General features: G+C 43.4%; 1 protein-coding gene across 2 annotated transcripts in view; it reads right to left on the reverse strand.

Moving 5' to 3' along the window:
* Positions 1-11,453, reverse strand: part of hspa12a (heat shock protein 12A) — a 57,047-nt gene extending 45,594 nt beyond the window's left edge. Inside the window, exon 1 of one of the 2 annotated variants that reach the window (XM_064317723.1) lies at positions 11,049-11,453. In XM_064317723.1, the coding sequence (XP_064173793.1) occupies positions 11,049-11,088 (40 nt within the window). In that variant the 5' untranslated portion in view covers positions 11,089-11,453. The remainder of the gene's footprint in view (positions 1-11,048) is intronic. The other variant, XM_064317724.1, reaches the window with a different exon arrangement.
* Positions 11,454-13,495: the final 2,042 nt, after the last annotated feature.

Consider the following 13,495-nt stretch of genomic DNA (forward strand, 5'->3'; position numbering starts at 1 on the left):
GGAACAATATTTTTTGGGGTAAAAGTGGATGGTAAATGGACTGCATTTATATAGCACTTTTATCCAAAGCTTTACAATTGATGCCTCTCATTCGCTAGAGCAGTTAGGGGTTAGGTGTCTTGCTCAAGGACACTTCGACACGCCCAGGGCGGGGTTTGAACCGGCAACCCTCCGACTGCCAATCGGTCTTACTTCCTGAGCTTTGTCGCCCCATGGCAGGTGATACGCACGAAAAGCCCCCCAAAATAAGATAATTTTAGCAAGACACCAGGTGAATTATTTATGAGGGTGGAATAATTCAGAGGTTCGCTGCAGTCCAAACGGCCCAGGATTCTGGGAGGCTTCGCGCTGTGATCTGCAGCTCGGGAAGTTATCTGGGTCAGGCCATTTCTGGGCGTGGTTCCACAGGTAGGAACCACGCAGCCAGTCGACACAAAAATCGGAACCTTCCGGAACCCGGCTTCCGCGAAAACGGTTTCAATACGCCAGACTGCTGTGTCGCAGAGTTGCCATCTGCCCGCGTCTGAAATGAACAGTCCCTACATGAACCTGTCTGCCAGACTCAGGTTCCATGTGTAATCACAATATCGCTGCAACAATTCGCAGAATTATGCTCTGCAAGAGCCACTGTGTCACGCAAGATAAACCAGGATTTAGTCGCACATTCTCAGGTGTTTACACGACTTCTGAAAAATGTGTACTTCTGTGGCCACACTAAACGTGAAACAGAATTTTAAAAACCACACCATTACAGGATCTACATTCTCGCTCTCCTCAATCTCGTTTGGACACTGTGATTTTGTACTCAAATATTTATATTGAGACGCATTTTTATAAAGACTGCAAGAACAGGGCAGTCTGAAAATTTGAAATTTTTCCCACAAAGAGCAGGACTCACCTCAAAGGGAGATGACAGAAAGAGGGCAGCTTGTTTGATGTAGGCCCGTCGCCAGTCTTGGCCCACAGAAACAAATGCTGCATTATTTGCTGGTGTTATTGCACAAAAATAGCAACACATTTTGAGCAGGAGACAAAAAATAAGTAGGTTGCAGACCAACAAGACGAGGCTCACTGACTGTTCAAAATCATGAGCAGCGGAAGGTTTCCAAGGTTTGAATAACCACGGCTAATTGCTACTCTGTCACGTTGGAACTGTGAGGGAATGTAGAAGGGGCGCACACACCCTCCCACACACACACCCTCACACACACACACACACACACACACACACACACACACACACACACAAACAAACACACAATGCTGAAATGCAACCCCCATCTGCCAACATTCCCAGCATGCTTTGCTGTGTGTCAACATGACTATTAAAAATGAACCCGCTGAAATAATTTTGTACTCATTATGCTAAAATGTGAAGCAGATCAAAATTAAAACCTATTACAGATATAATTATACACGTGTAGTAAGCGTGAAAACATTACTTTACTTTATTCTGAAAAGAGAGAGTAGTATGCAGATTGAGCAGCAAGTAGATTGAGAGCAGCATAACTGCCAAAAAAAAGGCTCCCGGAAAGAAAACATTCAGTCCCGAGTTCATTCATAAACCGTGTTTGACAGAAACTACACATAAAAACAACATTCCATACACACACACACACACACACACACACCACACACACACACACACACGCACAAAGTGCCTCTCTGTCAGTACCGGGACTTTGGCTGGGGGGCCGACGCCGAACAGCTGGGTTTCGTTTCTAAGTCCCGGGGGGGGCCTTCATTTCTCCAGTCACTCAGACGAGCAGCCGTTCCCCAGGGAAGCAGCTCATGGGCCCCCGCATTTCAGAGGATCCATCTCTCCACCCCCACCCCCCCACCCCCACCCCCCCACCCGCTCCTCCTTTTTCCTCCTCCTTAAACATAGCCTCCCCCCCTTAAAGGAACCCAAAGCCACCGCCTACAATCCTGTGTAGTTGCAGGACTTGGTATTTCCTCTTTTCATTCTGGGGCCTCTGTTTTCTGAGCCTCCAACTCCGTTTCAGCACACTGTGGAAAGAGAGATTCTTTTCTTTCTTTCTTTTTTTTTACTAGGAAAGGAAACGTGTATTGATCGTTTCCATTGACCTAAATGGAGTTGCACACTTGCAGACAATACATGAAATTGAAATGCAAAAAAAAAAAAAAGTACAATACAAGAATTTCCAGTTTATAAAAAACAAAAAAACACTGCCGGTTTGGTATTGTTTTCATTTTTGGCCTGTGCTTTGATCTATAGATAATAATCATGAAAAAAGGACAATTCAATGGGATGCAAAGCAGGCCACCCTTTTAAAAAGGCTATACATCTTGGGGATGAATGAATGAATGAATGAATAGGATTATGTTACACAACACATAAGGCTGCATATGAAAGCAGAAACTTTTTATGTATCCATTCTACATCATTTGAATCTTACACTTTTCCCTCTTGTCAAAGCCAGACTTATGCACATGGTGTTGGCACAGAGTGACGCCCGTTTACCTGACAAAATGGCCACAAAATGACTGTGATCATTGGTCAATTTGTCTCTTTGAAAATAAATCAAGGCCCCCATTTGGACAATTTGATCTCATAATCTGATTTCTACACATACTTCATTGAAACTGGCAATAAATCAAATCCAGCTTTGGAGGTTTGGGGGGGAGGGGTGGGGTGATTTTTTGATGAGTCACAGTAACACATTTCAGCAGCTTTGGAATAATAAGCTTTGGAGTATTTAAAAAAAAATAAAATATCAATGTGATCCTGGATCTTTCCAATTAATGACCGACAACATTTTTAAGTTTTGCTTGTGATTACAATTGCTTGTAATTTTTATGTCACCTGGTTTCCTCTTTGTAATTTAATGTCTCAGCAACAAAGAATTCCAAAGTGCCAGCTTATAGGCCTAATGGTCACATTATTGTCATGACAACAATACAGATATTCACTTTATAATTCTACCTTTTAAAGCAATTCATTCATTTCCGTCCAAGTCCCTTTCTCACAGACTGACATATGAATTTGTCATGCATTAATTCTCTGGTTGTACAGAACAGTCTGACAACAAAAAAAAACCAAATACGACATAAAATATAATATAATGAACACAAGTGACATGATTGAGCCTGGCTATTTAGTAGTTATTTAAATATCTGCAAATGTGCATCGCTGTACAGTTTCACTGACATTGAACCCTGGGGCGCTAACTTGACCACAGAAAGGGTTTCAATCAGTCAGCAGTAAATTTCCCGCATTGATCTTTGCCTACAGGCAGCAAGGTAGGCTTGAACTCAACAGCAGAGCTCAGCAGCAGAAATCTCTGCCAGGCCCGTCTAACAAGTCAGCTCCTTCACAGCGTGCACGTCTACACTCAAGCCAATGCTGCAACTTGTCTACGCTAACTTACTGCTTTACTGAGAGAAAATTTAGAGCTCTCCCATGAATAATACCATGGAGACCTTTAGCGTGGACACATGTTGTTATAAGGAATTCCAGCCATAGATGTCGTAAACTATGCTTTAAAGAGTCCACCTTTCCAACCCCCAGTCCCCACCCCCCCCAATCTTACATTACCCCATAACACATGTACGTACTTAATATCTGTCCAACACCATTGTTACTCCGTGAGCATCAGCTTCATGATGTATAATAACATTAAACATTTACTAACACACTGAAAGAATAAGAGCAGATAATGGACAGCTGAGACCAACTGGAGTGGTGTGGGTCTCACGATGAAAGAGCTGAATTTCTTTCCTTTTTCTTTTTTTTAAGGAGAGCAGACAGTCTGCCCTCCTTTTACTCTTTTTTTCTGCTCTATCCAGACAGGTGGAAAGCAGAGAGGGCAACAGGTCTAGAAGGGCCCACAGCTGAGACGGTTCCATGGCAGGGGATCGAACCCTTGCTTGCGGAGGGGGGGACTCGCGTATGGCTGAGAAGATGGCCGTCCTTATGGACTGTGCCACACGTCTCATCGTGCACAGCTGTGGGACCTTCCTTGGGCAGTCCTACCGTAAACCAGTGTCACGGACAACCAGGAGCCCTACCGTAAAGCACAGCGTCATGACAACCAGCAGTCCTACCGTAAAGCACAGTGTCACCCACAACCAGCAGCCCTACCGTAAAGAACAGTGTCACCGACAACCAGCAGCCCTACCATAAAGCAGTGTCACTGACAACCAGCAGCCCTACCGTAAAGCACAGCGTCATGACAACCAACAGCCCTACCGTAAAGCACAGTGTCACCGACAACCAGAAGCCCTACCATAAAGCACAGCGTCATGACAACCAGCTCATCAAGTTCATCCATTAACCCTCTTGCTCAAAGTCCTCAAACATGGCAGCTACTGGTTCACAACTATCACATATGCATATACCAGCCTTTATATAATTCAGCATTCACATATGGAAATGTCTTTGCATACACTTAAACAACCTGATGGAAAAAAATTTTAATCAGCACGAACCAATTCCAGGTTCAAGACTGCCTTGGATTTGAGGGGTTGACGGTTTGCAGCAAGACTAATCTCTTTAGCTGTCAGTATATGAGGGGAGACGTGCAAACCTTATGTCTGCTGCATTTCCCCCATCACACTCACATCTTTGACAGGAAAGAAAACACAGAGAAAGCCATGAAATAGGGTCCAAATTTCATATGAGGGACCCAGGAAACTGGTTTGGAAGACAGTGTGCATTCACACCCTGATTTCATCCACTCACCTATTTAATTCAATTCAATTTCATCTGCTCTAAATACCAATTTACAGAGGGATTGTCACAACCATGTTTTACAGACAAAAAAGAGAACAAAAATAAATACATTTTAAAAACTGGAAAATTAGGAAAAGTCCAAGCTGGAACTAGCAAAAAAAACTAGCAAGAGCGGTAAACGAAAAACTCCTCAGTGGGAAGACATCTCAAGACAATCCCGGCTCAGAGGGCAAACAAATATTGATATCCATTACATGCATTGCAAATATGTGCAGAGAAGCCTCTCCAAATGTCCTCAACAACCCCGGCTATTGAGTGACACCATTTCCTTTTTTCGCTAAGCAACAGCGCTGCTGCAACCCCTGAGCTCCGAACTATTCATAACACAAAGACCCTAAGACTACAAAAACCTCCTTCATTAGAGAATTTAATCAATCAACCGCATTCACTAGATCCCAGCATGAACAGACTTCCATCATAAAATGACATTTGGAGTTTTTTTACATTTATAAAGGTGTATTGACTATACGGCAAAATTAAGGGCAATGCAAAAATCGCATCATTTTATAACAGTTTTACGACTGAGACATGATATTTGACATCATTCAATCACTCCAACAGTTTGCTAAGCCTTTATCATACAGCAGGGAAAGTGATTGATTGAACAAGCAAAGGCTCCAGCAGTTTATGATAACTAAGGCATACTATACAGGATTTATACCTTGTGAATATTATAAATTAACCAGGCTAAGGCATATCTATGATGCACTGGCAATCTCGATCTTAATGCAGTTTCACCAAATTTGTGGAACTTTACCTGCATTTGTTATTCTAAAGTGTGTTCAGGATGTTTCTGGGTGCGGTGCTCTTTTCTGTGTGGGTCTGGGGTGGGCGTGGCTACAGAGCCTGTGGTTTGGATCAGATTGCAGAGGAAACGACAGCGAAGAAAAAAGACAAGCTGACAGGGCTCACTCAAGAACTAGAGTTAAACTTTCCCTCGCTGTTTGCCAAGGGGTTGAAAAGTGACACGGAGTTGGCTTGTTTTCTGTTGGAACTGTAAGTAAAGTTACCTCTAGCTATCCAGCTAGCTACATTAGGTAGCTAGCTGACCAAAGTTGGGTACTCAGGGTGAGTGGGCGGGGTTGAAGACAGAGGAGGAGGAGTCATCTTTGACCGTAAACACAGGACCACAGGAAGGATAAAAAAATCCTACATAGTATGCCTTTAATGTGTCCAAGCAAACACTTCATGCGACTTTTTATACTTTGGATAGCTATTCTTGGCACCTGTGATACAATCCCATTCACTCAAGTGGAGCCAAAATACCATGTTTTAGTATGTTCTATGAAATGAGCCACAAACCCTCAGGGTTATTTGTACCCACCTACCTAACTAAAATGAACACAAAAAAGTTTTACTACTACTGCATTTCAGATTATAACAACCAGATGCACTAGACCCAACAGCTTTGGGCAAAAGGATATCAACTACAGATCCTGTGCTGCTGGTGTGTGGTGCAGGTGTCACAGCAGTCTCAGGTTTTATTAAAAATTGGGGAGAGGAGGGGGGGAGGGGGTGTTAAATAAAATGTCTTAATAGCCCAAGGCCTAGAAGACAAAACTGGCAAAAAATCCCTTTTGGTGTAACAGTTGCCACTTTTTATTTATGATCAATTTGTGAGCCCTGCTACACCTGGAAGGTTCAGATTCACCTTGTCGTCCAACTTCAGAGACGTCCTCCGGCTGGACTGTCCTCACACGGCCACCAAATTCCTTTACCTTTTTCACAGGATTCCTCGAATGCATGGAATGATTGACATGAGTGGAATCTTTGGCCCCTCCTACTAAATACTTTCTGCAACTGTTCCCCCTTTTTTTGTGCTGCAGCAGCATAAGAGAGAAACACCCTACCCAGGGTATCGGTTGTGCCGGGCCACACGTGAGACTACCCTCAACATAAGCCAGGACATGAAACAGCTGAGCCACAAAGGGCACCGAACGTCGCTGAGGTCAGCAGACACAGAAAAGGCTTTGCGGGTTTAATTACATCACATCACATTACAGGCATTTAGCTGACGCTCTTATCCAGAGCGACTTACACAGCATTCTACACAGCATTTACACTGCATCCATTTATACAGCTGGATATATACTGAAGCAATGCAGGTTAAGTACCTCGCTCAAGGGTACAATGGCAGTGTCCTACCAGGGAACCGAACCTGTGACTTTTCGGCTACATGACCAACTCCTTACCCATTATACTACACTGCCACCCACTAAAGCAGTTTTTAAACTGACAGGTTCTTCGGCCAGGAATACAGGCTCCTGCTGCTGGACACCCTCTGTCCAATCAAAGGTTAGTTCACTCTGAGAAATGACTGAGTGGTGGAAGGATGTGAAGTGATGGCAAACTACAGACACTCCGCTGGAAACAGGGCAACATGTCCTCCATCACAAACCCTTAAAAGGCCCGTCTTTGGGAAGGTCGCGAGAAATAATGGCTCTTCGTCCATTTATACCTCCTTGTTAAATTACATGAACTTTGGTGACATCTTGCAACACAACAAATGGAAACAACGTCTTCTCAACTCAAGAGCACTCAGTTCTCCACATTTAGCTTTTTCTAGTAGGTCCCCTGAGTTTAAGTTTCCGTTGGTCTAAACATGACCCTGGCATAAATATATACTGTGCCCTGCCTCAACTCTGCTTGCAGTTGAACATGGCGTGGTTCACAGAGAAACAGACTCTCCATCCATACACACATCCTGAGGTGCAGCTCGTAGTTCCATTCCCTGCAACAGCACTTCCAACTGCCTTTAATTTAAGCAGATAATCGTTTGTTTTACTCCCGGTTTTGCAGTTCCTTCTACTAATGGCAGCCATGTCACAGCATGTTTTGCCACTCAGTCCCGACTGAGGGGGCGTATTCCGGTGGGAAAGTGACGTCAGTGCATACCCTCTATATTGTGATCTCATTGCATCTTCATCTGTGAGCCCCGCTTTCATCCCCCGGTCAGTATGAAAATGGAAAAAATACAAAAGGAGGGTAGACAAAAAAAAAAAAAAAAAAAAATGCACATATGGTTGTGCCTAATAGTGTATGTCAGTCAGTGATCCTCACACAAGCCCAATATGCGCTTTTTATTTTAACACATGAAAGAAAATATGCCTCCTAGTTTGACTTAGCATGGGCTAGGTCAGAGTAACGTTCACTGCGTGAACTGGACTTTAGTGTGTTCATAGCTATGAATAACTGTACAAAATGGGTATTGTACCTTATCGGACCTGTGTTCTGTCGTTGTTCCAATGACCTTCGGTATGCACTTATTGTACATCGCTTTGGATAAAAGCATCTGCCAAGTAAATGTAATGTAATGTAATGTAAAGAGAATGGACTGAACAACAGTAGCAGTAGCAGTGATGCACATCTTATGACACAATTTTGGCTACAGCTGAAGTAACCAGGGGAGTGTGCTGCAAGTTCAACTGCACACTTTCATATTCACTCAGCACTATTAAGCTCACACTGGCATTACTGAGACAGAGAAGCTATCTGCGCTCTTTAAGAACTATTTTTAAAAAAATCTATGATTGATGCTAGTAGCACTCAATACAGTTCACTATAATTCATAACAGTTCCCAAGACTTATAGTAACCCTTCAGAGACAATCATCGTTTTGCAAAGAATTAACATAGCCTTGGAATACTCTTACTTTTTTCCACAACCAGATGGTCCCTGGTGTTGAATTAGCACTGATCTAGGGAGGGGGGCTCTTTTCAAGAAAGGTTTCAGTATAGTTTTTTTTTTTTTTTTTTGCATGCAGCAAAAGCCTAAATATGGCTAGATATACATGCACGCTAACCCACAGCACTGGGACAGTAAGCACTAAGGAACAGACAGTTATCCACCTTTTCCCATTAACCGCGCGCTGCGCCGTCTGCATTGGGACACTCGTCCCGCTCTCGGGGGATGGGCGTGCACAGCTCAGTCGCGCGGAGAGACGGCGGAGCAGAGAACGTCTGACACGATCTGACTCAGCTCTCTTTCTGCGCCATCTCCACCCACATCTGCAGCAAAGCTGTTCCTGGGAGGGGGCCTGTCCGCCTGCAGCGTGGGCTTATTCTGCCGGCTATTATGGTATTCAATGTTGATATAACTCTCCCAAGTCTGGTTTAAAATATATAATTTAAAACACTTCAGTTATATAACGCAATTCATGCGAACAGCTGACGTGCAAGATAACGCATAAAATAATATAAAAACTTGTGACACTCATAGTTTGTTGACCCACCCAAATTAGCATATTATACTTTGCGTTGTTAATGATAATGAACCCGAAATGAGTCTTACAACAAACACAATATTTTTTGCAAAAGCACCAATCTGCAAAGAATTCAAGAAAAATGATTGTAATAATTCATTACCTTAGTATAGCAACAGTGGTATGCACTATGTGGCAAGACTACCATAGGTAATAAAAATTGGGCTCCAAGCTTGCTGTCTTATTTCCATGCCTGGGCCAAGATTTCACTAACCATGACGGCCTAACATACGTCAAGCTGTCAGAGGCCCTTTGAAACTGTCTGGCTTACGAATTAACCTTTTCTCCGCCACAATGTGGAATTAGTTCCCCCCAAGTTTTTCTGAGGGAATGTGCCGCCGAGGCCTGCTTCCCCCCCCCTTTGCAGAACAATGGCTTCTTTATAACCGCTACGCCAAATAGGCCGCCGCGAGAACTTGACTGACAATCATCGCTTCGTGACAGTACTGGTTGAGAAGTTCGTAGGCTTCACCCCTGCCTCGGACTCAGTGAATATCTCACGATACTGACAACTTCTCAAAGTTGCGCTTGGTGACAAATGGTTCCCTCTGATCACCCCGGGAACCCGTTATTTCACAGGCATGCTCAAATGCAGGGCTGTCAGGTGTCAGCGGGAATTCTCTCCCGTGTCCTGTGTGCGTAGCAGCTTGTTTGATGGCTACTTCGACAACTTCACGTTTAACAACGGAATGTCACACTTTGGGGACACACCTTCCAGGGTTTTTTTAACAAACAGTGCAGATTTAAATTATCAAGACTCGTCAGTTTCTCTGGTGTCACCGTTTTGCTTTCTGACTGGTTAGCCAAGTCTACGCTGTGGCATTTTCCCCGTTTGCTGATTTTATTATAATCCAGACTGGTGATAATTAATTTAAGGTACAGATCAATGTCTATAATGAAAGCACTTTCGGTTCGAGGCTAGTGACCAATGACCTCACAAACGAGGGTTTTCATCACCCATCTCATGGATGTTTTCTGTCAAATCGTATAAGTTAATGAAGATCTTGGTTCAGCCTGCTGCGGAGCCCCTCCCGTATTACATCACGACAGATGATGAAATACGGTGTCCTTCCAAAAGGACACTGACGCCTTTCTCTGCATCATGTGCTCGTGTTTCCAGATATCAGAATAAATACACAGATGTCTTGATCAGTGAATTTAACATCTTTCCCACGCTCAAACGTAGGCTACTTAAACATAGGCTATGTAGCAGTAAATAAGAGTAGCATATGGGGAAAATAACAAAAATCGTTGGGATGTCAGCAAATTCCGTTAGCCCAGTTGATGGGCAATACACAACATCAAGGCAAACAATGAGATCGTGCAGCCGAATTCCCCGTGAAAAGAAAACTGGTTAAACGTCTGCGCCCTGTCGTCATTTCACCTGGCAAGAAAAGCACGCCGAGTTTTGCTGCATTGGACCAGATTCCCGTAGGATTTGGCCATGTGACCAAACTCTGCACCGCTATAATGACGGGAGTCTAAACTCAGCTGCGCGTTCAGCTAGCTCAGTACATACAGCTCGGCGGTACATTTCCCAGTCAAATAAAATCTTCATCGTTCCATAGGCGTTGCAGGCACGTCCACCCTTTTATAATGACCAAATAACAGACAGTAATTAGCTACAGTACCGTATTTCTAAATGTGCTTGGCGTAACCACCTTAATATGCGCTGAAACATCTCCAACGTCCTTTCCACTCGCCATGCGGCATACAGATTACCCACATAAACCATTAAAACGTCTTCGTGTTTAAATACGACTCAAGGTTCAGCTACAGACGTCTCTCCGCTTTGATCAAGGCGCCAGATTTCACCCCGAGATATAACAGAAAAATCTCTGCAGTCGGAAAACCTTTAACACGCAGGAATTTCGGAAAACAAAAACACTGGCAAGAGTGATAATGCAGCCTAAAAATAAACGAACTGCTGAAAATACGCGCGCCTCCCCAGGCTGGCAATTCTTGTTGCAAGAACAGCAGTTACTCCGACAGACCCAGTAAGGATTTAATAAAACATTTTTTTCCGTTTACCTGCAGTTACGTGGTCTGTGGCCGATTCTTTTTCAGTCATCGTATCCCGGTGTACTATCTGTCTTTGGATTTTCCACAAAAAATAAACAGTTAAACCATGTAGCTAGCCTCTGGAAGAAAAAAACCGTCCCTAGATTCACTTTGCGGTTTGTATGTAGTGGTGCTTCAGAAAGCTTACTTCTGCACTTTCCAGGATTTTATTTCCCCCACCCCTCTTCCTTTTCCTCCCCTTTCTCTCTCTACACTGCCCGGAAAATACTTCCGAAGGATGGCGCGCTAAATTGCACGTTTAAATGACGCTATGCGAAACTGACCCATGGAGCTAAATAGCCTCTCGTGGAAAGTAGCTGGTCTCTCTGCCCCCCCAAAAAGGAAGTCAGCTTTGACTGCTACTTTCCGATTTCTGGTCTCTCTCTATCCCGCCCCTCCCCTCCCTTTGGTCAGCACGGCTGTTCTGGCAGTGAATGCTTCTCATTCCGCAGTCAGCGTACTGCAACCTGGAGGGTGCGGGGATGCCGCGCAGATATGTTGCTCAAATTCCGATTTGGTTCATACGGGGGGGAAAGTTGATCAATTTATGTCACATGAAATGATACGTTTGACAATATTAACATAAAAAAACCCAGAATAGTTTTTAAAAAAGGGCCTTAGAAGTTTACAAACAAATAATTAAGAAGGTAAATGTTAGTGTTCACTTTAAGCTGTTTTGTTCTACTGGCACAGTTTGGTTCTGTTAGCTAAGTGAGAAAGGGACTAGTCCATCTTAGAAAATAAATAATAAAAAGCACACAGAAAATAAGCTCAGATGGCAGGTTCTGCTGATGCATTAGCCACCTAGCTTCAGTAGTGCTTTGATCACATTTATTCGGTGCCTTGGGTCCCCGGTAATGCCCCCTCCCTAATCCTCTTGGCCCCCGCTGAGCCAGTCAGGGCATGGTCAAGGTAAAGGGTGGGGTCATTACAAGTAGCTTGTACCCAAAACATGGAAGTAAGGAACCTCTCCACCTCTCTCACACTACCCATCTTCCACCGTGGTCTGAGACTATACCTGGACCAACTGCCACCACTCTGTGAATCATTTCACTTAAAATCTCCCCTTTCATGACACTCATGTTACATGTACCCCCATTCCAGCACTTATTGTAATTTGTATTTTTGTCCTAATATTGTAGCTTGTTCTTCCCCCCTAGTTTGACTTGGCATAAGCTAGGTCAGAATAATGTTCACTGCGTGAACTGAACTGTGTTCTTGGCTATAAAAAGCTGTACGAAATTAGTATTGTACCTTATAGGACCTGTGTTTTGCAGTTGTGCCAATGACCATGATACGCACTTTTGATAAAAGCATCCGCTAAATAAATGCACTGTAACTGTAATGTAATTGGAAAATGACATTAACTCCAAGGAGGCATCGTATGATAGGGATTTGGAGTAATGTTGGCACCCAACGGGCCTGAGGGAGGGGAATAAAATGGATCAGCAGTCTAAAACTTTGGCATGAGACTTTAGGCATGAAGGTGCAAGCTGGCAACATAGGTGTGGAAAACGTTGTAGAAATATAACGGAACGAGACTTCACAAAAAGCAACCAAGCAAAAGTTTCCTATTGGGATAAAATATTAGCAGCAAATACCATGCAAACGCACACATGAAAACAAGCAGTTGACAGTAATGATGTAAGGTGGTACTACTATTATTGCAAGGTACATTTTTTCTGTTGGTATTTGCATTCCATTTTACGCCAACGTCTGAATCGTGAAACTGTAAAACTAGAATTAATGGAAGGGAGCTTTCTTCACATGACATTTTGGGCCACTGATGGCAAAACTTCAATACCCACACGTGTGGAAAAGCTTTTTATTTTCTGTAAACTGGAACACGCAAAGACCTGCTTTAAAACTCATAATGACCTAACTCTTTCTGTTAGTGGTCATTGGTCATCATCAAGAGATCAACAGCTTTTAAAAATATTTTTCTTATTTCGGCTGTTCCTGTTAGGGGTCGCCACAGCGGATCAGATCATTTGATTTGGCACGTGTTTTTACACCGGATGCCTTTCCTGACGCCACCCTCCCTATTTATCCGGGCTTGGGACTGGCAGTAGGAATGCGCTGGCTTGCGCGTCCCCAGTGGCTGGGTTTGGGGTATTGGCCGGGATACAAACCTGGGTCGCCGACGTGGGAGGCGGGAGCTCCACCACTGAGCCACCAATGCAACCCCCCCTTTTAAAAATATTTTTACTACAGTAAAAATATAAACTTTATAGTGAAGCTAGTGATAAATTGGTATATATAACAGTAAACAGAAAGAAAAGTTAGGTTAGCCATATCCTTTGACACTCACATCTAATGGCATCTGTTTACTTTGTCCTTTATCTACCGTGAATTAAAAATAAAAGAAAACATACATGTTATTGGAAAAACTTTTTTCAGAATTGAATATTAGCCTT

Source organism: Anguilla rostrata, chromosome 18 (assembly GCF_018555375.3).
Source record: "Anguilla rostrata isolate EN2019 chromosome 18, ASM1855537v3, whole genome shotgun sequence".
Lineage (NCBI taxonomy): Eukaryota > Metazoa > Chordata > Actinopteri > Anguilliformes > Anguillidae > Anguilla > Anguilla rostrata.